General features: G+C 62.7%; 1 protein-coding gene across 1 annotated transcript in view; it reads right to left on the reverse strand.

Moving 5' to 3' along the window:
• Positions 1-6,773: 6,773 nt before the first annotated feature.
• FAM20C (FAM20C golgi associated secretory pathway kinase) overlaps positions 6,774-23,590 on the reverse strand; it is a 44,265-nt gene continuing 27,448 nt past the window's right edge. The window contains exons 4-10 of the mRNA XM_026490023.4: positions 16,922-17,014; positions 16,449-16,564; positions 10,528-10,708; positions 9,833-9,942; positions 9,602-9,683; positions 8,378-8,437; positions 6,774-7,777 (exon numbers count right to left, since the gene is read on the reverse strand). Of these exons, the coding sequence (XP_026345808.1) occupies positions 7,528-7,777; positions 8,378-8,437; positions 9,602-9,683; positions 9,833-9,942; positions 10,528-10,708; positions 16,449-16,564; positions 16,922-17,014 (892 nt within the window). The 3' untranslated portion in view covers positions 6,774-7,527. The remainder of the gene's footprint in view (positions 7,778-8,377; positions 8,438-9,601; positions 9,684-9,832; positions 9,943-10,527; positions 10,709-16,448; positions 16,565-16,921; positions 17,015-23,590) is intronic.

Below are 23,590 nucleotides of genomic sequence, written 5' to 3' on the forward strand. Positions count from 1 at the left end.
AACGGCTAACACAGAATATTCTTCAGGAATGTGGTGTTTAAAGTTACAGGACACTGACCGTATCAGAACTCGTTCATAAGCCATATTTTAAATGTGAATTATTTCAGGAACCCCTTTATGTGGATAATCATCTCCTAATTTGTGCCTGTAGATCCATTAATGCCGAGTTCCCTAAAAATCAGACACACACCTTAACGCGCAGAGGCCTTCCGGCTAGTGCGTGCGCGGCGGCTGGCAGAGCTGAGCCACGTTCCGGACCTCGTGAGCAGCTCTCCGGCGGGGTGAGCGCGGGGCAGCTCCCACGCAGGGAGGGTTCTGCTCTTTCCCAAGCGGTGTTGCTGGAGCTCCCTCGGAGCTGGGACGGGAGACTTGGTTCTTTTGCCCCAAACCTTCCATGAGCGATGCATGGAGACAATAAAGAAATCTAAACATCACATCAATGTCACTTTTCCAAACCAACATCGCAGGTGTTAGAATAAGCTCCCGAACGCCGTGATGGAGTGTGCCGCCAACGTAAATGGCGGCCTTCAGTGTCTTGGGAATTCTTGGCGAGAATCATTGCTCTGTTAAAATCAGAAGTCAAATGGGGCATGCACAAAGGTTTAAAAATGTCTTTCCAGAACCCTACACCTTAGTGTGCTGAACAGCCTAAGAAAGAACAAAGCTAATCACGTAAGTCCTGCCCCCAAGTGGGGCCAGCGAGCTGCCCCCTCGCACACCGTCCCTGCCTCACACTCGCTCCTGCCCACGGAGATCCCCTCTGTGGCAGCTCAGCAAGTGCCTCGTGTCACTGCCCACTGGCCCGGCGAGGGTCACCTCTGTCCCTCGACCACTGCAGCCAGGGGATTACAGCTTGCACACTGGAAAGGCCGGGCCTGCTGTCTGGAAGCCAGGTCAGCTCTGCTCAAGCCACACGACGCAGCGGGGCCAACGGTCTAGTAAAAGGAAGGCCCGCCTCTCAAGGCAGCAGGCACGTGGCAGAGTGCGCAGTCTGTCGGCACGAACAACATCGGAGAGCAAACTGTCCTGTGTTCTGCTCACTGCAAGGACTGGTGCAGTAGCTCACTAGAAACGGGGATAGCTAAGACACAGAGATGGAGTCAGGGTGACCCACTGCTCCTTACAGGTGAGCTTTGAGCGACTGTGAACAGATGGAGATGTTCTTGCGGTTCATATAAAGTCCTGACGCCGTGCATTTTGTTGTCTATGCAGCCTAACAAGGCACTCCGAACTTAGTGGCTCGAGCCAACCACAGACGTCTGCTGTCCCGCAGGCTTTCTGAGAGTTGAATTTGGGTGCGGCGGAGCTGACTGGTTCCAGCTCGGGCCGTCTCATGAGGCTGCAGTTAGCATGCGGCCGGGGGTGTGTCGTCTGAAGGCTCCTGCTCCGACAGCCTCCCACATGCCTCGAGGGCTGGTGCCAGCTGCAGCCCTCCGCACACGGACCTCTCCATCGAGCCGCTCCCAGCAAGGCGGTAACTTGCCCTGCACAGGAGAGCTGACGGAAGGAGAGGCAGAGGCCCAGGGTCTTCTGTGACTTAGTTTTGACAGGGACCTGTGTTTCTACCGGCCTCGGAGACCAGCCTGGGTGCGACGCTGGGGGCTCGCAGGGGTGTGATTACCAGGAAGCATGGACTACAGAGGGCCCACGTGGGGGCAGCTGCTACCATGGGAAGTGGGAACCCTCGCCCCCAGCGGCGGGACAGCATGGGGTGCAGAATCAGCCAGTGCCGGAGCACCGCGCTGACAAGGACCCGGGCGTAGACCTGGCCAGTTGGCTGCCAGGGCTCGGGGTGGGGAAGGGAGGTGCCAGCGGGGAATGTAAAGTTCAGTGCGCGAGACAAGCGAGGAGGTGGCAGGGACTGAACCGCGCCACATCACTCATCGGCAGGGCTCAGTGAGGACTTACCACGTGCCAGGAGTCAGGCAGAGCGACAAGTGCCCCCGTCCTCACGTTGCTCCCAGCCTAGCGGGGAAGCAGATCTCAGAAAGCGGATGGGACATACTGAGATGGCCAGGAGAAGCACCAAGAGACTCCCCTCTGCTGCTGGAATGCTCGAGCAGCACTCAGAAGAGGAATTAACAAAATACGGTTGGTGTGGGCGGAGAGCTCCTGGCCGGCCAGCCGTGCAAAAGCCCTGTGGCACCACGGCAGTCATGCCTTTGCAACCTCTGCTACCGTCCCCGTGAGCCCCAAGCATCTTCTGTGTCTGTACGTGTTTCCTGGTGCACAGAGCCTCCGCTCCATTGCCTTTGAAGAATGACCCATCTGTTCCGGGTGGTTTTTGAATGACAGGCACTGTGCCAATCCTGGTGTGACAGTGAGGAGAGATTCTGATGGGCCCTCTGCCTGGGGCCACTCAAGCCCGGGACGCAGTAGGACCGGCTGGCCTGGTTGGGGCTTGCCAATGGCCTGCCTGGTGGAGGGACCCGCCTGCCGGACAGCTGAGGATCCCCATGTCCCCTCTGCTTCGAGGGCCTGGATTCTACTCCTGAGGACCAGGGGGCTCTGGTCATGGCGACCTGAGGAGTGGGTCCTGCTTTTCTTGGGCTCTCCTCTAGATGGCGCAAGTGACCAGTCTTGGGCAGTGTTCCTGGTGCTGCCCACCCCCCCAATTCCCCCCCCAATTCCCCCCCCAGTTCCCCCCCGGGAGCCTTTCCCGGATGATGGTGGCCACAGGACATGTCTGGCTACAGCAGTCAGTGAGGCGAAGAGAGGTTGCCTCCCAGAGCCCTGGGACCCACAGGGGTGGCCACCCCAGGTGCCTCGGGTGGGCACAGCAACCTGGCCTGATCCCGGCCGAGGCACCAGTGTGCACCCCGCAGAACCTGCCCGGCCGCTGACCTCTTTCATGGCTTCACCCCGCTTGCCCTATTAAAACCTCCAGGCCAGGAGCTGTGCTCACCCCTCCGAGACAGCGTGGACACTGTTCCCAGGTCCCAGGTGGGCAAGTCCCAGCCAGCTCTGAACGCTTCCTTCCAAATGCCAGCTCCAAGAAGAGGGAGAGCCTCTCTGGGCGTATGGGGTGCTCCTCCCCACGCGGGGGCTTTGGGATTCTGCTCCCCTGTCTTCCTTCAGCACTCGCCACAGCCCTCACCCGGGCAGAGGCCGCCTGAGACCTTCTCCGCTTGCCTCTTCTGTGAAGTCCCTCTGGGTGGGGTGTGGTGACGAGCCGACAAGTTTTACACTGCTCAGGACTTGGGGGGGTATGTGAGGGTGAGTCTGTGATCTGAGGGGCAGGTGGAAGCGGCTTGGGTGAGGCACTGTGGCTGGAGCACCTGGGAGCCTGCGATCGGTGCCTGGGCGCTTGGCTCTTGAGGCTGTGGCCCCAGCGTCTGTGCACTCTGCTCGCTCCCAGGTGGTCTGGGGAGCCACGGGCGCACCTGGGGGGGCCTGTGGTCCACGAGGCGCCTCTGTCGTCCTTCTCTTGGGCCCTGGGGGTGTCCTTGTCCTTTGTGCACCTCAGACTTCTGGGGAGGGGGCTGGGCCCAGGCCCTGACCCCTCCTGCCCTGCGTCTTCCCCTGCATGCTGAACTCAAACTCGTGACAAAGTCACTGTGGGGAATGCACCTTGTGAGGCCTTAAAAACAGCAAGATCGGGGTGCAAAGAGCAGCAGACCCCCTCCCGTCCTGCTCCCACCACGGCGTCCCCGAGAAACCACATTCCACGTTCCCCTGGGGGTGTTCTCCCCCGCTCCTGCGTGACCTCAGGTGTTAGACTTTCCTGCGAGTGTAACGCCTATCGCGTCTGCCCGCAGGAGAGGATTAGCTCCCAGACCGCCTCCCCTCCCTCCCCGCAGTCCGTCCGACTCAGTTACGCCACCTCTTCTTTCTTTGGAGAAACCACGTTGATTCTGTCTGTGAACACGGCACGGAGCTGAGTCATGGGTTCTCGTAATTATGCTCCTCTCCTGCGGGGCTGATCTTTCGGACAGAACGGCATTTCCTGTCTGCCTGGTTCCCGGCAGGGGCTCATCACCCTTTCTGCAGACAGAGCTGGTTCCTCTTCGTTCCGTGTCTTCCTGGCCACGGCCTCCGTGCCACATTCTGCCCACTGCTCCGGGGTGGCACGGATGCCCCTCCTTCACCTGGCTGGCCCCCCCCCCTTCCGGCTCTCCCTCTTTCTCCATTTTCTCCCCGGCAGCACATACACAGCGCCCTCTGTGTCCTCGCCCAGGGCCAGCGGGCTCCTCGGTGGCCGTTGAGGACATCACTCCGCCCGGCTGTGGCTTCCAGCGTCGCTGCCCGTCATACCCCCGTTGTCAGGCCCCGTGTGCTGGGGGTGACGAGGGTGTCCGTTCTCCCTGACCTGCCTTCCTCCCGACTAGCCCTCTGCCTTTGGACCTCCGTGTCAGCTTTGCACGGGCCAATTTTAGCAAGAACCCGTTTAGGTCGGTTTGTGAGAGCCCGCCCACCTTGATGTCCGATCCCCCTCCTCCACCCCCCGGTGGTGTCTGGGGGCCCTGGCCTGGCTCAGCGAGAATCCCGGCCCCACGCCTCCTCAGTAATGTCCAACCCACTGGCCTCCTGCTCCGTGTCTGTGAACCCCCACGTTCCAGGCCGTGTGTGCACGGAGCCCGGGGCCACACGGAGGTCTCTGGCGCCCGCTGCACAGCCCCGCGCTGACCGTTCGTCAGCACAACTGCAGGTTCTAGTGTCCTCGTCACGCTGTCTGGCTCTCGAAGGGTAGAGGATGATGTCACCCCAAATGTGCCTCTTTGGCGTAAGGGTTATTCTAAGCTGGTTATTTTGAGACACAGCAGACACGGGGTAGAAGTCACCTTTTGTGTGGGAAGTTCGCATCGACAAAGGGAACCTCAGTGTGTACAGGTGTGTCCTGCTGTGGACGCGGAGGGGACCCATGCCTCTAGGTCCCAGAGACAGGCTCCCATGCGCGTCGGGGTGACAACCAAGCCCTTGCTTACGGTGCTCTTCCTGTCACCCCGTGACTGGCCTCCCCCCACTTTCCTCCTGTCTTTGCTCAGGCAGCTCCAAAAACCTGGGAGTTCTGTGCTGGGACCCACGGGAAAAGACCAAACGTGGATTCCTACTGTGCCACGGAGGCTGTTTCAGAGCCCCGCACGCCCAGCCGCGTGCACGCAGACGGTTGTTCTCCCACCGCCCGGAGCCTGGACTCCAAACAGCAGGTGCAGGGATGCTCCTGGTGAGGTCTCCTGCCTGCCCCCACGTGGCCTGTCCCCACGTGGCCCGTCCCTGTGTGGCCCGTCCTCTGCAAGGGCAGGGAGACATGTGCAGTGTCGCTTCCTCCTACAAGGACGCCAGTTCTGGGGGATTGGGTCCCACGTCTTGGCCTCATTCAACCCGATCTCCTCCTTAAAGGCCCATCCCCTAATGCATCACACTGGGGGTCAGGTCTCAACCCAGGAACTGGGGGGACGTGTCTTTGTACGGGGCCCTGCCCGCTGTCTCCAGTTCCTTTGTCCCTTCACTGTCCCTGTTGTTTGCGGCCATACATGAGTTGGCTGTGTGTCACCCTCACTGCCCTTCAAACCTCCAGTGATGTCCGTTGGGGTCGCCGGCGGGCCCTGCAGCCTGCCTACCGCAGCTCCCAGTGAGCTCCACTGGACCAGTGGCGAATGGACCAGGGGCCTGGAGGGAGCAGCAGGACCGGCCTCTGAGTCACCCTGTTCTCTCTGGGCGGCCTGGGAGGAGGGAGGGCGTTAGTGCTGTCCTGACCGCGGAGCTGGCTGCTCGCTCTTGCCGGACCACAACAGGCCCTCCTCCCGGCACTCACCTCCTCCCCACGCAGCAGGGACAGGGGCACAGCGGGAGACCAGGGAGGGGTGGCCAGTGGGGCCAGAGGTTCACAGGTGCCAGCCACTGGCACGAAGGGGCAGGGACGACTCGGCCAGTGGGGTCACTGGGGGAGTGCTGAGCGGGAAGCCAGTGCCAGGCGGGATACTGAGGGGGGCAGCTTTGGGGGCCACTTTATCGCCCCCCCATTTACTTCCTTTGTAGTCTGAGGTTCTTCTGTAGTTCTGTGTGCCGCACCGAGTGCAGCCCCAGGTCAGGTTCAGGGACCAAGGGGAGGCCTCCCGCCCTGTAGCCAAAGGCTTGGCCATTCTGGAAACCTAGACTGACTTCTGTGCCGAGCGTCAGCCCCTCGCTGAGCCTCAGTGTCCCCACCTGTGAAACGAGGAAAACTCGACCTTGCAGTCTTGCTTTAGAGACCAGTACTAACTTATGTTGGCGGCTTTGCAAGGTGCCGGGCTCACGGAAAGTGATGGTCCTGGGGCAGCGGAGGGGCTCCGACCCCCAGAGCTCTCTGCTCCCGGGGATTCTCCGGGCTTTAGGTCAGCCCTCAGCAGCATCCTCCTCTTGGCAGCCCTGGGGCTGGCCTGTCATGGTGCCCTGTGTCCACACTGCACCCCATGCAGGCGACAGTCTTGGGGACCCTCCAGGCGGGGCTCCCAGAGGAGGATTCAGGCCCCGCGGCCAGCAGGGTGGACTTGTCCCAGCTCCACTGGGCAGCCCCGGTGTGCCCACTGGTGCCAGGGCTGTGTAGACGCGATGCTACCCTCCGGGACTGGCCTGTCTTCGGGGACCCCCACCCAGCTCCGTCGGCGCCTGCCACACCAGGAGTGGGACAGTGGGTGGCTTGCATCCTGCCTCCTGCTTCCCAGCCACGGCCACAGACAGCCTGTGGCAGCTCGAAAGCTGAGCCGTGGCTACGCCCAGCTCCAGGCCTCACGTCTGTGGCGGGTGGGTGGGCGGCAGCGGAGCTCAGGACGTGGGGGACACGGACCCCAACATACATTTGCTCTAGTTTTATTGCACTTTTACCACATTGCAAACTATGCCACAAAAATGCTGCAAAATGAAGCCTGCTGCCGAGGCCCTCGGAGGGGCCCGTGTGACGTATTTACAGCAACTGTCAAAGCAAAGTCAGAAGACGGGCGGCACCCTCGGCTGCCAGGGAAGCCCCGGGTGCTGCTGGGCGGCTCTGAGAAACGGAAGACGTGGTCGCTGACGTTGCTCTGGAACCGGGAGTCTGTCGACCGGCCGAGACACCGTCGGGAGCCCGGGTGCCCCGAGCCGAGACTGCCAGCCGTGTGGCTGCCGCGCCCCCAGGAGGGAGGAGAGATGGGAGTCTGTTCCAAGTTAGGTCCAGAGTGTGCGCACGTGGCGGGAGTCCAGCCGCAGGGGCGCGGCCCCCGTGCGCGCATTTGTAGGTGGTCTGGGGTCTGCATGGGTGTCCCTCTCTGTTTATATACATGGACACCACGTATAAATACAAAATAGTAAATAAAGGCTTCCTTTCCGTACAAAAAAGGTGGGTCGCCCCCGCCGCCAGGCCGCCTCGTCCATGAGCTCCGAGCACCCCCTCCCCAACCTTCTCTGGGCTCGCACACGAACACAGCGAGTCGTGTCGGACCCACTGCCGAAGGACCTCCCGTTCCCGCCGTTCCCGGACTCCAGAAGAGGCCCGTGTGTGGCTGAAGTCACTGAATTCACAGCGTGGATGCGCGTGTCCCTCCTCCACGGCAGGCCGGCGGCTCTCGGTCACTACCTGCTGGGGGGCACTCTGTGCTCGGGGCCCAGGTCGTCCTCCACCACGCTGTGGGGCCCGTCCTTCTCCACGCAGTCCCTGATGGCCTGCAGCACGATACGCAGCCGCCGGTCCAGGGCCTCCAGGTGCGGCTGGTACAGGATGGGGGCCACCCGGTCCTTGCGCAGGGACTCGGCCATCAGCAGGCTCAGCCGGTACTCCTCCTTGGCCAGAAGCTGCAGCCGGAGGTAGGTGGACTTCCTGACCCTGCGGGGACAGAGAGCTCAGGCCCCCGCCTCGGGAACTGGGGACAGGGGTGGCCAGCTCTAAGTGGGCGGTGGTCCCAGGCCAGTGCCCAGCCTGCTCCGGCCCCTGCCTCTCGGCGCCACGGTGAGGGTCCTGCCTGGCGGAGCAGGCGGCCGTGTGAGGCCTGGCGGTGCCTGCGGGGACCCGATCATCCAGCAGACACGGGGCGGGAGGGACGGCCTACGCGTCCGGGAGACAGAGCCCAGCTCAGCTCCACACACCTGCCCCGGGGAGGGCGCAGCTGGCTCCGCCCCAACCCTAAAGCCCCACAGGGGGTTGCAGCGAGTGGCACGGAGCGCTGGGGGCGTCAGGACGGCTGTCTGAGCCTCAGTGTCTTCACCTGTAAGACCAGCCGTTACGGCTGGCGTGAGCTGTGTGCCAGGAGGGGCTGTGGAGCCGGAGCTCGCACTGCTCAGGCTCGCGTGCGGGCCTGCTTGCTGCCGTGCCGTGGGAGTGGGGCTTGGGGGTCGCCTTCCCCTCTGTGTCACGGCTGGCAGGGCCTGGGGACTCTGCCCAATCTGTGGCTGGGCTGGGGCTCCCGGGGGGGTGGGGAGGCCATACCTGCAGCATTGCTGTAAAGGCACCAGAATGGACAGCTCGTCATGGGAGTATTTCCCAAACCTGCCGAAGAAACGCAGAATTGCTGAGGGTGCGCCGTGCGGCAGGGAGAGCCTGCAACTCGGCACAAGGGGGACCCGAGCCTGCAGCGGGCAGCGCCCCGTGTGTGCCCTGCTGGAGCGCCACGGCCACGGCCACTGCACAGGGTGTTCCCCAAACCCTGCAGTGTGGCCTGGTCCCTGCTGTCCTCCGCGCCCGGGCTGTGTCCCCCCAGCACCCTGGCACCGTGTCGCCAGCACCCCTGGTACCGTGTCCCCAGCGCCCTGGCTCCGTGTCCCCAGCAGCCCTGGCACTGACCCTGGCACCGTGTCCCCAGCAGCCCTGGCACTGACCCTGGCACTGTGTCCCCAGCAGCCCTGGCACCAACCCTGGCACCGTGTCCCCAGTGCCCCGGCAGTGTGTCCCCAGCGCCCCGGCACCGTGTCCCCAGCGCCCTGGCAGTGTGTCCCCAGCGCCCCGGCACCGTGTCCCCAGCGCCCTGGCAGTGTGGCCTGGTCCCTGCTGTCCCCAGCTCCAGACGCAGGGTCTGGGACGAGGGAGGCCCCTGAACACAGCCCGGTGTCCTGGCTGCTGTGCTGAGCACAAGCTCACGGGTGCGGGTCTGAGGCAGGCTGAGTGGAGAAGGCACCCGGGTGGATCGGCCAGGGTCCAGCCACGGCGCTGTCTTCTGCAGCTGGGAATCCGTGGCCCCCGCACATCAACTATGCAGGTGTACGTCAGGGCATCTGAGCACAGCGGCGTTAACCACGTAGGAACGGCGGGCCCTGAATGCACACCCGTGTCCCTGCATGCACACCGGGCACACGGCTCTCCTAGGTGGCCCGGGACTGCCCAGGGCCCAGCCAGCAGTGTCCACAGGCCCTCTTTCTGGGGCAGGGAGGGCTACTTGTCCCAGCTAGCCAGTCCCACGTGACCACGTGAGGGGTAAAGTGCGCCCCACAGCCCTGCCCTTCCGGGCAAGCCGACTCTCCGGGCCTCAGTTTCCCCAGGGCAACACGAGGACGTAACAGGACCCAGCACCCAGGGGGCCCTGAGGACCAGGAAGGGGAACACTCTAGGGACTTCCTGCCGACGGGAGCTGGGGGCCGGGGGCCAGTGCCCTGCATCACACACAGCGTCCCCGGAGCCCAGTCCTCCCGGGCCTGGAAGAGCAAGAACACGGCTCACCCTCTCCCATTGTCTAAGTGGATGATAAACGTCTCGTTCCCGAACTTCTCGAAAGTCTCGTAGTGATGGCGGTCCATGTTCCCTGTGGAGAGAGGCAAGCTGAGAACTCAGGGCTGTGTCCGTTCCCCATGCCTGACCCTGCACCAGAGCCACAGAGCAGAGCAGGCGCTCGGCCGCAGCGGGGTCAGAGGCGGGCGGAGCTCCCGGTGCAGGCCAGGGCGGCCAACGTACCCATGAGGAAGTCAAAAATGGTCATGTCCATGATGTCCAGGACGCGGTGGCTGCTGTCATAGGGGGGTGTCTGCTTCACCTCCTCGCAGTAGTCGGGGTCCACTTCCCACCTGCAAGGGAGCCCGTGTGAGAGGACAGGGAGGCCCGAACCAGCTCAGCACAGCAGGATTACTGCGGCGAGGACGGGGGTGCAGAGACGGGTCACCACAGAACAGTGCTGCCGGCTGAGGCTGCGTTAACGGGAGTATGGGCTGGGAGGGGATCACGCCATGTCTGGAGGCCGCCGTGAGCCCCAGATGCCAGGTTTCTGGAGGGTCACTGTGAGGAAACACCAACTCCCAAAGACCCCTCCACGGCTGTCTCTTTTGCATGAGGGACAAGAAGGGCAAGGAGTGAGAGCGGAGTTCTGACCCCGAGAGGCCGCTTCTGGACTGCAGCGGGCCGGCCAGCAGCCCTGTGGGGGGCGCATCTGGTTCTCAGAGTTAGGAAGCCCTCGCGGCCATCTGTTCACGCAGGGGTGGTCTCACCCACGCTGGGGGCCGGCAGAGCCGGCCGTGCCTCCCTCCCTGATACTTCTTACGCCCTGCGGCCGTCGGCAGGCCTAAGGCCCCCACGCACAGTGGGCAGAAGCCCCTCAGACCCCGTGATGGAAGGAGGATGTGGCCCCACATGCGCTGTGCCCGTCCCACACTCACTCTGCCTTCTTGCGCTTGTGGTACGAACGCCGCCAGGGGTTCCGCCACGTCTTCCTCTTGGCCAGGGACAGGTCCGGCAGGAAGGCCGCCAGTGAGCCCTCTATCTGGTCGGGCTTCCCGCACAGGGCGTGCTCCGTGGAGCAGTAGTAGGAACACTCGCCGTAGAAGCAGATGTTGTTGGCTGGTGGGGGACAGGCAGCTGGTGAGTGAGAGCAGCACCCTCCATGCCAGCCCTCCCCACACGCCCGTCCTGGGCCGGCCCCATCCACACCGTCCGTCTGGGCCGGGACCCCGTTCACACCGTCCGTCCGATGGGCCGGGCCCTTGTCTGCACCGTCCGATGGGCCGGGCCCCCGTCCGCACCGTCCGATGGGCCGGGCCGCCGTCCACACCGTCTGTCCAATGGGCCAGCCCCCGTCCACACCGTCTGTCCCATGGCCAGGACCCCGTCCACACCGTCCATCCGATGGGCCGGCCCCCGGTCCACACCGTCCGTCCGGGCCGGGCCCCCGTCCACACCGTCCGTCCGATGGGCCGGCCCCCGTCCACACCGTACGTCTGGGCCGGGCCCCCATCCACACCGTCCATCCGATGAGCCGGCCCCCATCCACACCATCTGTCCGGGCCAGGACCCCGTCCGCACCAGGACCCCGTCCGCACCGTCCATCCGATGGGCCGGGACCTTGTCCGCACCGTCCGTCTGGGCCGGGTCCCATCCACACCGTCCGTCCGATGGGCCAGGACCCTGTCCACACCATCCGTCTAAGCCGGGCCCCCGTCCACACCATCCATCCGATGGGCCAGGACCCCTTCCACACCGTCCGTCTGGGCCGGGACCCTGTCCACACCGTCCATCTGGGCCGGGCCCCCGTCCACACCGTCCATCCGACGGGCCGGGCTCACCCACTTTCCCACACTGAATCTCACAAGTGGCTGCACCCATGGTACAGAGCACCGAGGCCCAGCGCGGGGGCTGAGCTGCCTGTGGCCGCACAGCTGGGAGCTGGCGTTAGGATCTCACACTGGCATCGACTGAAATTCTAGAGCCGTGCTCAGTGGCTGGAAAAGGCATTCTCAGCGTGAGTGAGGAGAACGTCCTGGAACTGGTGGTGATGCGGCTGGTCACGGAATTGCACACTTCAGATGATGCATTTCATAAAAAAATAAAGCAGGGCAAATATAACTCGATTTAACCACCACGTATATGCATGTTTCTTAAAGAAGAATAAAATGGCTTGGTCGTTGGGTTGCCAAAAAAGATGGCAAGTTTTGCGGTACGTGACTCAAATCCCAGCTAACACGGGTCACCCACAGAGCGTGCGTCTCCTGCGGCCCCGTTTGCTGACTGGCTGCCAGACGCCCCGGCCCGCCCTCCCTGCTGGTCGGGGACACGACGGCACTTGTGTGTTTCCCGATGGAGCTCACATTCTCGTGTTCAGTTACTCCGTGTGTTTGCGGGGAGGCCCTGCGGAGCCTGCGTGTGTCAGGGACGGCGGTCAGAACAGCAGGCACCACGCACAAGCCCCTTCCCACCTGTGCAAATGGCCAGTTCCCCAGATGAGGGGTCTCCCCTCCTGACCACGCCGAGTCTCCGTGTCTCGTGATCTGGGGGACACGGAAGGTGGCGCAGGGGCTCCCACCTCGCTGCCCGCACACAGCGAGCCCCCGCCTGGATCACCGGCCTCTCCTCCTCCCCGGGACCTCGCGAGCCCAGAGCCAGCGCTGGAGGACAATCCCGCGAGGATGCATCTGTGATCTCGCCTGCGTGTTGACACGGTGCATCCACAGCCCACAGACGCACAGAACAGCCGTGGCCGAGGCAGCGCTCCACCTTCTGGAGGAAAATCTTTCTCTGATCCTGTCGGCGGGAGCCCTGTCCCGTCTCAGTGATGACAGTCGGGGTAGTCGGCTGCAAAACCTGCCGTCCCCGCACCCCGGGCCACCTCCTCCAACAGCCGAGAACCCGGGGAAGACAGGCCGAGCAAGGGCCCGGTCTCCGTGGAGCTGGCGACACGGGACTCTGTGAGGCCTGAGGGTCGAGACCAGGAGCCTTTCAGGAACCTGCCCGGCAGGAAGGTGGGTCCGAAAGAACAGGACGCTCGCGGTCCTTGTCCACCCTGGATGGCTCTGAAGGGTGGGTGGCCGTCTGGTGGGGCTGGAAGGCTGGGGAACCATCGTCACTCAGGAGTGGCCTGAAGACGCCCAGCCTGGGACTCCCCTCACTCTCCATGTGCATTTAAATGGGACGCTGTGTCCACAGTGTGTGGGCGAGTCCCTGGGCCCATCCAGCCACCCTGGCCCATGGGGCAGGAAAAAGAGCCGGTTTAAAGATGTGGGTGGGGGCCGAGTGGCTGGGAGGGGGCAGGAGGGGTCCCCGGAGCTGCTCACGTTCTGCATCTGGTCCTGGAGGTGTTTAGGCAGGTGGGCTCCCCTTGTGGAAACCCCAGGATGGGTGCACTGTCCAGCACGGATGAGACATCCCCACAGAACTTTACCAAAACAGGGCAAGGACTTCGGTGGGGCCCAGCACAGCCGGTTCTGACCCAGCCTGCCTCTGCACCGCTGTGTGGTAGGGGCGCTTAGCTGCTCTCCTGAAAGGGAGCTCCACATCGGACACCATCCTCTGTACTGCCCGGGCCCTGCCTCTGCCACACAGACCGCAGCTTGCCTGAGCTCGGCCTGCCTCCCGGGGCACCAGCCCTCCTTCCAGCCTCTGGCGCCCGGCTGGGCTGGGCAGGAGGGCCGTCGGCACCTTGCACATTCCCTCCAGCTCCCGGCTGGCACCAATTCCCCCACCGGCTGCTGGGACTTTCCCCTTTTAGAATGGACGCCAGACAGAACCACTCAGGCCTCTGGAGGTGGAAAGGATGTCCGCCGTGGACTAACCCCTCCGACGTGGCCGGCTCTCGAGCAAAGCTCAGCCTCTGTGGCAACGTTGCACCTGGATGGTTCTCGAAGTGCAGGCAAGGCCAAAAGGCTGCACACGCGTCTGAACAGACTTCGTTTGCTAGAATGGGGTCAAAGCGGGCTCCCGCCACCCTGTTGCTTTGGAGAAGCCCACACATTTGTAGGGCTTTCGGGAGGAGATCCGGCGGACAGAGCGGGGCTGCGTGTCAGAGCTGCACGCACAGCTGAGAAGGCCGTCGGGCGCCAGGCACCAGGACCGGGGGTCCAGCCGTCGGAGTGGTGTGACAGAAGATTCCGGCAGTCATGGTGCCAACTGCAGGCATCATGGCGATCACCACGGGGCACCCGGTGCACGGAACGCCAAACCACCAAGTGGGACAGCCGTGTGCCTTAACCTGCTCAGACCAGTAACGGACTCGTCTGTTGTTCATGAGGGATCCGCGAGCCTTCCCCCACACCCGCTGTGATGGGGTTCTGGACACTGTGGCTACACAGCCCCTTCTCCGAGGGCCCCAGCCAGGCTGCCTGCGCCCTGGCGAGCACCTCCAGACCCAGAAGTGGGCTCCTGAGGGGAGGCCCCTCTGCGGCAAGAAAGCAAAATACAGAAACTTCTTGATTTGTTTGTCTTTCTTGACACTTCAAGCTCCAGCTCCTCCCCTTCGTTTTGGGCAAGTTACCAAGTCGCCTCCGTCCGGGGCCCAACGACAGACGGCGGGATGAGCAAACGCCGTGGGTCCATCCGGAGCTGCAGGACTCTGACGTAAAAGGCAACGGGCTGGACCCCACACGCCACGCGGCTGACCTCAGAACGGCGCCGTTGAGCAACAGCAGACAGACAGACAAAAGCACACACTGTGTGCCTCCCCCACGTGCGCAAAACTGTAGGAAAGCAAAGTAACGCTCCGAGACAGAAGACGGGCTGCGTCGGCGGGCGCATACAGGGCAGGACGGGCCCGGGGAGGACGGAGCAGGCCGCGGTTTCTCTGCTCCTCAAAACTCCTGGAACTTTGCACTTGGAAACCGTTCACGGCGTGTCAATCACACCTCAGGGCACCCACTCAAAAATGGGGACGAGGAAACAACGTGCCCCACACTCCTGCCTCAGAGTTAGATGCGGAACCCACAGCCGGTACGCAGCAGGGCCGGCATACAGCAGGTGCTCAGTAACTCACCTGTCGCCTGGCTGTGGTAGCGTGGCCCAGAACCTTCCCGCCGTGCCCCCTGTGGGACCTCCCTGCCAGCCCCACTGGCAGGAGCAGCCCCGTCCGGGGGTCTGGGGGCTGCCCACACGGGAACGGGATCGTTTCTGGCTGAGGGGACGTTATCCAGCCGAGCGGCCCCACAACTCGCCCAGGACAGGCACGGAGAGCGTCCACTTGACATGGAAGGACACTGGCGACTGATACACTGGGTGGTGGCCGAGGGGCCACAGGCACGTCTTATCTTCATTTCTGAACACTGCCCACCCCTGCCAGGAAGGCTGCAACAGGACCGGCAGAAGCAGCGGCCACGCAGCCTGCGGGTCCTGTGGGCGTGGCCCAGCCTGGCCTCCGAGGGGGCCGGGGGCGCTGGCGATGCAGGTGCTGGGGACACCAGGCAGAGGACAAGAGATCCTGAGGCCCTGACGGGCTGAGGGGGAGGACAAGCTCGATGTCTCGGGGGCTCCGGCTGAGAGCACTGGAACCCAAGGTCGGGGGGGCAGGTTTCTAGCCGTGGAGAAGGATCTTTCCAGAAGCTCGGCTGTGCAAACAGGAGCCGCTGAGCTCCCCGTCGGTGGGGGTGTGCAAGCTGCAGCTGCGGGTAGGCTTAGACAGGGCCGACCGAGAAGCCCCCAGAGACCCTGCCCCTTGGTTCCCGGTCGCGTGCTGGACACGCTGCGGGCACATCCCTCCTGCCGCGTGGGGGACTGCTGTCCCACTTTCCTTTATGACCGGGCTCTGCGAAGGGAGCCCTGCGGGGATGCGTGGAGCCTCGGACGACAGAAACAAAGCTTCATTACGTCGTGGGGCTCGAGCCCCGCAAATCTGCGAATGCTGTTAAGAAAACACGCGGCCTGAACCACCACCGAAGCCGGGTGCCGGGGGTCTCCAGACGCAGCCGATCGAGGGCCTTCTGTGGGTCGTATGTGCATGGGCACGTGGTGTGACCCCGGCACTCCTGCACCCTCGCCAGGAGGAGGGCCTCTACCCCAGGGTGGGTCCGTGCGCACCCCTGTACCCCCTTCTCTGGCATCGCTAGAAACCCCAGCACCTCCAAGAACCACATATAAGGGGCAACATCCCTGGCAGGGAGAAGGTGTTCCCCACGCTCAGGCCGGTGGCAGCTCAGCACAGGCCCGGTTCAAGGGAGGTACTCACAGGGACTGTCGGACGGACGGACGGACGCCAGAGTGCAAAGCACCTGGGGCAGCTGGCTCGGTCGGGTATGACTTACCGTTATGTGTGTACTTGAGATTAAGGGTATGAAGTCCTAAGGTCTGCATGAACGTCACCTTCTCTACAGCACGGGGCACACGCGGCCCCGTGCCGACCCCCGAGGACCAGCGGGGGCCCCGCTCCAGTCCCGCTCCAGCTGCGGAGCTGAGGGCAGGGACGCGGCCCTGTCCCTGTCCCTGTCACTAGGTGAGGGTCTCGCTGTGGTGTCTTCATCCGGGAAAGTGCAGAGCACAGGGCTTCCTCCAGCCGGACCACCTGGAGGAGACGCTCCAGAGAGGCTGGGAGTTTCCAAAAAGGAACTCATTTTGCCTTTTAAAATAAACAATGGTAGGAAAAAACCCCGTGTGCCCAGACCAGGGGATCGAGTCAGTGACGACAACATGGCCATTTCTGGCAGCCCTTTAAAATTACGATGCAAACGCACCCGACATGGGGGGGGGCACCCCGCGCGCGGTTGAGCAGCGGGCTGGATTATGCGAGAATTCGTTCCGGTTTTTTCCTTCTATTTCGGAAAGGTAAGCAGGCTCGCGGAGACTGCGTGTGGGAAGCCTGGAGAGGGGCCTCCCGGGTGCAGGTTACCTGGGGAGATGAAGAAGGTCCTCCACAACTTCTTGTCCCTCGTCACATCCCGGATCTCCTTGGTCATGTTGACCATCCTGCCGGCCACGGGGGGGACCCGGCGGAAGTCCAGGATCCTGGCGGGAAAGTGACAGGGAAAGGGTTGAACGTCTGTGCCCCGGCCCGCGCCAGGCTGGCGTGGAATGAATACCCCTCTCTGCATTCCGAGGCGGGGTCCCCCACCCCCTGGACTCTGGGAACTGAGCCTGGAGACAGGCCCTGCCCCTGGAGGGCACACGGCTCTGGGCATCACCATAATGACACCACCTCTGTGCTGCAGAGGAACGGTTACCAGCAGGCGCTGTGGGCACACCGTGCCTCAGTTTCTCCTCCTCTCCACAATGGGGCCCACGACAGCCCCCCCCCGGCAGGGTGCTGGGGGAGGGCTCGCCCACTTGCGGCGCTCAGGCCCGGCGTGCAGGGTGCGGGCTCACCTGTCCAGGTGGAAGGCAGCGATCTCTGCGTTGTGCCTCTCGTAGTCCGAGAAATAAAAGAAGTCAGGCGGTGTCTCCTGCTCCCTCGTTTGCCTAGAGAAAACGGGATGAAACAGAGGGTTTATGACCGTCTGGACCCTCCGGGGAAAGGGCGCGGGTGGCTCGCACCGGCTGCAGAATCGGGCTGCCAAACTTCCAAGAGTCCGTGAGCTGGTCGTTAAAGTCCCCCTTGAAGATGAGCTTGTGCAAACACGCAACGACCTGACTTACATTTGAGAAGCCTCATCGCTTCCCGCTTAGTTGATGACACCCCACTGCTTGCTCCCGCGGTGGCTGACTTCTCTCGCATCTGCAGGTGCGAACAGCGTGCGGGGTGATGCGCGTGCCCAACGCCGCCGTCGGCGACCTCTGGCTGACGGCTTGAACCCAGCCAGCGGGGAGGTACTCGCACCACGGACGGCAGCCTCTCCCAAGGAGGCTCTCCCCTCACAAGGGAGCGGCTGTGACGCCCGTCAGCCCACTGCCAGCCGGGTCCATACCACAGCCCAACACAGGCTCTCCAGGAAGCCGGGCGGAAAAACGCGGCCCCTCCCCGGGGCCAGGCAGCGTGTGGATGACGGCAGCAGCGAGGGACCCACCTGCACAGAGCGAGGTGACCTCCCTGCGGCGGGAGCCGGGGGCCGGGTTCCGGCTGCTCCCACCGTCCCTCAGCCTGCTCTCAGCCATCCAGCAGCCCACCTGCCCAGACGGCGTCCCCTGGCGAGGATGCGAGGGAGTCTGGGAGGCTTTCTTCGGGACACCTGTGGGACCCGCGTCTGAAGCCCACGGGGGGTGATCCATTCTCCAGCGTTCCATCAGGGCACTGGCCGGTTAGGGCTGCACAGTCTGCCTCCTCTGCCCCCTTCCCTTCTCCTGAGCTCAGGTGAGCGCTCTCTGCTATTTCCTGCTTGTGTCCCAGTGCTCCACCCTGCGGCCTTTGCTCACACTGTCCCATCTTCCTGGAACGGCTTCCCCTCGTGTCTCCCAACGGCTAAGCCGGCATTCCCAAATGCGTGTCCCACTTGCCCAGGGACTTGTAGCACACAAGGAGTCCTCCTAAAGGTTGGAGTTTGGGTAACATGCATTCTGGAGCACCCCCTGCGGTCTCAACAGTGCACGGTAGCACCGTAAAGGCCTTGACAAGGCCTGCAGCTGTTTCTTTGCACTATACTGACTACAGAACCCATTTTGTTCAGAGCACATTATCACACTCTGCACTTTTCAGAGCTGCTGGTTGAAGCCTACAATGCAAGCCATTTCCAGCTCCCGCTCAGAGGCAAACTCCTTCACAACACTTCTCCTGACGCCACAGCAAACATGACTCCAGGCAGGAGGGAAACAGAGGAAGCGGCCCAGGGTGGGTGAAGCAGATGGTCACAGGGTGCTGGCCAGGCTCACCCCAAACATACCCCTCATCACCCCATCTCCTTGGTGCCCACCCCCAACCCAGGACAATTGCCACCAGAGACCTCCTGGCCCCCTCTTCAGCTCTGCAGGAGTCCTCTCTCCTCACCCCTGCTGCCCCCAGCGTCACCAGACCTCTCCCAGACCCAGCACCCAGGACTTTCCCACCTCTGCATCTTCGCCAGTGCTGGGCTCTCCAGCTGGGCTTGCTTCCTCCATCCTTCCCAAGATTGGCCTCAGCCCCCAAGGCCTGGTAGCCTGGCAGGCCTTCCTGGCACGAGCCTTCTGTTGAGGAACTTGGCACTGCTATGTTAGACCACTGTGTGCAGGGCCTGGGGCAGGAGTCTGGGCTGAGCCAAGGGTCTGCTTTAGAACAGGTGTGCAATAAACAAATGAACTGATGGAGGAAGGACAGGGAGTGGGCACAAATCGGTCTGCAGCCTTGAGCTCTTCCCACTCTCATTTCTTCAATTTCTACCATCATCATCATCACCGTCACCACCATCACCACCATTATCACCACGTGCAGTCGCTTCCTCTGTGAGGCTACCTACTCAGCATTTCTATTTGCCAACTCTTTGGCTTTCATTCCCTTCTCCCTCGCTCCAGCCCACCCTCTAATCAGGTCACACACCTGGAAAGCAGGTGGCTCTGAGCCCTGCAACTCTGGGAAGAGCCAAGCCACTTGCCGGAGGCTCTGTGACCAGGTTCCAAAACAGTTCCTGCTTCCTTCACATGTCCCACCTCAGGGCTTTCCAGTGACTCTGTCCCCAAGCTGTTCACACAAAGAGGCAGCTCTTTCCCCCACCCCAAGGCCATATACACGCCTTCTGCTTGGCTGTCTTAGTTTCCAAATGCCCCTCCCCAGAACGGCCCCAGAAGTGCAGAGAAGTGGCGATGAAGCACGTTTTGTCTGTGTGCTCAGTGACTGTCTCCACTCCCGAGAGGCTCGACGTGCTCGTGGGGCCTCTGTGTTCTCTGGGCACGCCTCCAGATGTGGGACGTGCCTGTGAGTGGTTTCATAGGCTGTGAGCAACTGGGGGTAGGGGCCCTGCTTAACCTGTCCTGATAAGGGTGGAGCTGGGAACTCGGGGAGGGGGGCACGTGGGTGGGAAGGCAGGCTCCAGTGTGGGTCTCCCCACTGATTTGTTTTAGACAGAGCACCTGTGGGTGGGAGTGGGGGTGCCGAGGTCAGCATCGTGCAGCCCTGGCTCCCCAAGGCCGGCGGGGAGGGCTGAGTGAGTGTGCCAGACCTCCGGACCCTCAGCTCCCCAGCTGTGGAATGGGGATCGTTCTGTGCTCTGGGTTTGGCTGGCTGACCCCGGCTCCCGTCCTCAGGGTGGTCAGGACTCACACACACGAGTGGGAGCCTGCAGTAGAAAGAACGGCCACAAGAGGCCCAGGACTAAGTGGTAAGGGTGCTCAGGAAGGACGAGGCTGGCTTCCTGCTGGTCTCACTGCTGTAGGTCTGTGCCCAAATCAGCAAGGGCAGTGGGAACCGACAGCCGTGCACCACCAGGGACGGAGGAGAAGCACAGGGTCCACCCGGCCGGTCACCCACCTGCAGGGTCTGGTGAGAGGACACGAACCACCAGCTTAACCCTGCAGGATGTGCTTACCAGCCAATCTCGGGGTCCAAGAGCTGGGTGTGTTCACTGCAGGGGTATGTGGGCCCTCATCAGGGCTGGGCTGCAGAGCAGGAGACAGCTCGGGGGGGGGGGGGGACCGGGAGGAGATGGGACGTGGTGCCCTGGGGGGGGGGGCAGTCGGCCCGCTTCCTGCCACATCCTGGGCGGCGCTGGAGAGCAGAAGGTGCTGCTGCTGAACCAGCCGTTTGGGGAAAACACTTTGGAATAGTACTGAGCTCACTGCACCCGGCAGGAGACTGGACTCAGTTGAACCCAGTCACCTGGCAGCCTGTCCTTCCTTCAGGTGTCCTGGAGGAAGCTGGGCCCAGCTGCGAAGGGCAGGTGAAGGGCGTGGCCTGCCCGGGGCTCTGGGGCTTCTTCCTGGGGTGCGGGGCATGGAAATGGGGAAAGAAGATGCTATCAGACAGTCTGGGGTTGGCTCGGCACCCAGAGCTTGTGCCTGCCGTGACGAGGGGCGGGGACACCGGGCAGCTGGGGACGCGTGTTTCCTAGAACACCGTGTACCTGGGAGCATAGTGCCAGCAAGAGGAGGTCCTCTCCTGCGGACTGAGAGGGCCAGGGGACGGGCGGCAGCCCCTCCAAGGGGCACAGGGACAGGAGGAGCCTCCGAGTCTGGCCACCCCCCCTGGGGGTCACTGCCCCCACACAGGGAGCAGTCAGAGTCTGGGAGCCCCACCCGGACGGCCCGTGAGGTCAGAGCCCCACCTGGCCTCGGGCAGGCCTGAGCAGCGGGGAAATGGAAAAGTGTACGCTCACTTTCCTCAGAAAACAGCAGCTGAGGAATCAGGCACAAACCACAGCCAAGAACACGGTTTCAGGGAAAGGCCTTGGCAGCCGCGACCAAGGGTCAGAGCGGGAAGACGGGCAGACCTGGAGAGTTCAGGAGGCCTGGATCCGGGAAGGTTTTGGTCCTGCTGTCTAGGAAGGCCCCAGAACCACACAGCTCCGCCTGGCCAGACAACCGCACTGGGCCCCACAGGCCACGAGAAAGCAGGCAGTGGAGGGCAGCCCCCAGGGGTATGCGGAGCACCCCAACTCCCTCAAGCCCAGGCCTGCTAAACCCAGGCAAGGGGCTGCTCAGGACCGGTCTGGAGGCCTCCCACACTGCCACCCTCCCTGTCTCCCTCCTCTCCAGACCTGACCACACCCAGACTCCCTCCTTTAGAGCGACTTCCCTTGGCTCAGGAGGAAGCACGATGGGAGCTGATGGCGCATTTTTATACTTAAGTGAGAGTGACTACCACGTTGAACTCTCCCAGGAAATCTATGGTCTGAATTTCCTTAAAGGGCAAAAGGAGCTTTGCAGGTGTGGTTAAGTCAGGAATCTTGGGATGGGGAAATTCCCTGTATCGTCTGGGGTGGGGTTAACGTCATCCCAAGGGTCCTCTAACGGCTGAGCTCGGCTTTGAAGAGAGAGGCTCCGGGAAAGAATCTGCTTCCTCACCTCCTCCAGCTTGTAGAGGCTGCCTGCCTTCCTCTGCGAGGAGACACATGGTCTCCCGGAGCCTCCAGAAGGAACACAGCCTGCAGATCCCTTTTAGATTTCTGACTTCCAATACTGCAGGAGAACACATTTGTGTTGCTTGAAGCCACTAAATTTGGGGCAATCTGCCGCAGAGGCACAGGGAACGAATACAGACCCTTTGGCAACCCCAAAGCAGCAGGGAGGACGCGGTGATTTAGCAACCTTGGAACGGTTATGAAATCTGGGCTATTTCCTCAGATCTGGCCACGCCATCACTCTACGTGTATTGGACTTTGAAGAACTGACTCGGAACATTCTGAGAAGAAGGTGCCTCTGTTTTCACGGAAGCCAAAGAGACACAGAATCCAGTAAGGACCACGTGAGTCCCCCCAGGCTCTGATCCTTGTCCCTGTTTTAACAAGGAATTCTGAGGTCAGCAAAGGAGAAAAGGCGCGTGCAGAATCACGCAGCTAGAAATTGCAGGTGCTGGGCTCTTTCTGCAGGGACGCCCGGGGGCAGACATGGCTCCAGCTCTGGGTCCTAGGGCTGCCCCAGGGCCCGGAGCTGGGTCCGCTGCCGGGCTCCCTTGGGGACTCGGGGAGGCTGTGTGCAGGCCTAGAGGTGCGGCTGCAGGAACAGTCCTGAGTCCCCAGGAAAGTCCTGGCTCCCAACAACTGTGAGCTGGCCCTCAACACAGTGGGATTCCTCCCTTCCTCCTTCACAAGTAGGCCGCCCACCCCCGCCCAGTTCCCACTGTCACTATTAACATCTCAATGTTCTTTAACTTGTGGGAAAACAGAAAACTTGTGCTTGGTTAAAAATAGAGGAAATTGGCAGCTTTTTATTGAGCCAAGCCGGGGATGAGAAGCCAACAGTATGCAGCTCTTACTATGAGCTAGGCAGTGTATGCGGATTCACTCCCTGCACCTTCCTGGCGGCCTGGGCAGTGTCCCCGTCCACAGCCAGATCACAGCCAGCAGAGGGCCTGATTCAGGGCCCTGTGCTCGGGGCCACGTTCCTGCTTCAGCCCCACGGTGCCCCAGAAGGGCACTGACGTGGGGGGCTGGCTGGGGAGTGGGCTGGGCCCCGTTCTCCCCACTGACACCTGAGGAAAGCAGCTGGAGGAGAAGGGTCAGCCTGCTCTGACCCCCACCCTCTGCAGGCTGGCCGGGGACAGGTGTGCCCACAGCTCCCTCTGAGCAGTGTGGCCGGTGCGGCAGCTCAGGGGTGATGCCTCTGGGAGCAGCAAGGACCCGTTGTCCTTCCCCCTGCTGCTATTGCCACCGCCTTGCCGCTGGGCTTACGGAAAGGGAAGCAGGCATGCAGTCCCACGTGGGGGAGCCAAACGCCCGCCCGGTCAGTGGGCGCCCCACGGCAGGCATGGGGGCCGAGGCCATTCGCACGCAGAGCAAACTGTCAAGTCAGACTCTGTGGGAGGGTCACCCATGTGACCGCTCGGGGCACAGACAGCTGTCACACAGCTGTTTCGGGCATCCTCGTCAGAGCTAAGGGCCCCCTGAGATCCCTGAGCACAGACGGGAAACTGAGGCCCAAAGAGAGGAAGGCCGCACCAAACCTTCCGTGTATCAGGGAAAAGCGCCGTCAGCCAAACCCTGCAGCACAGAAGCAGAGAGGACAGAACACTGGGGAAGAGCTGCCAGGAAGCCCGTCTGCAGATGTCCCAGCATGCACCGCTCGGCCGGAAGCACGCGTGTCCTTGCTGGCCCCACGGCAGGCTGCCGGGGCTCCCACGTGCCGGGCCCCCTGCTCATCGGGGCTCTCCACCAACAGCCTCACCAGCTGAGGACGGACGGTGGCTGCCTGGGTGACCGCCCGGCCCCCAGGACCTTCTGCCTGAGGGGATCCATCCAGGGCATGTCTGTAATGTCCGTAACACCCACCCAGCGGTGTCTCCCACCCGATCACCATGAACAAGGCTGCTTGTGGCACGCCCATCCTGAGGGCACCCCACTGCACTCCCACGGGCCTCATTATCACTACGCGCCCCCCTCGCGGCCACCCAAATCCCACTGCTCACAATCTGTCCATTGTGCCCTCAACAGGCAGAACTCGATGGAGCCTGTGTGTTGGTGCCCCAGGCCCTTTGCATGT

This window comes from Ursus arctos, unplaced genomic scaffold, assembly GCF_023065955.2.
Source record: "Ursus arctos isolate Adak ecotype North America unplaced genomic scaffold, UrsArc2.0 scaffold_2, whole genome shotgun sequence".
In the NCBI taxonomy this organism is placed as follows: domain Eukaryota; kingdom Metazoa; phylum Chordata; class Mammalia; order Carnivora; family Ursidae; genus Ursus; species Ursus arctos.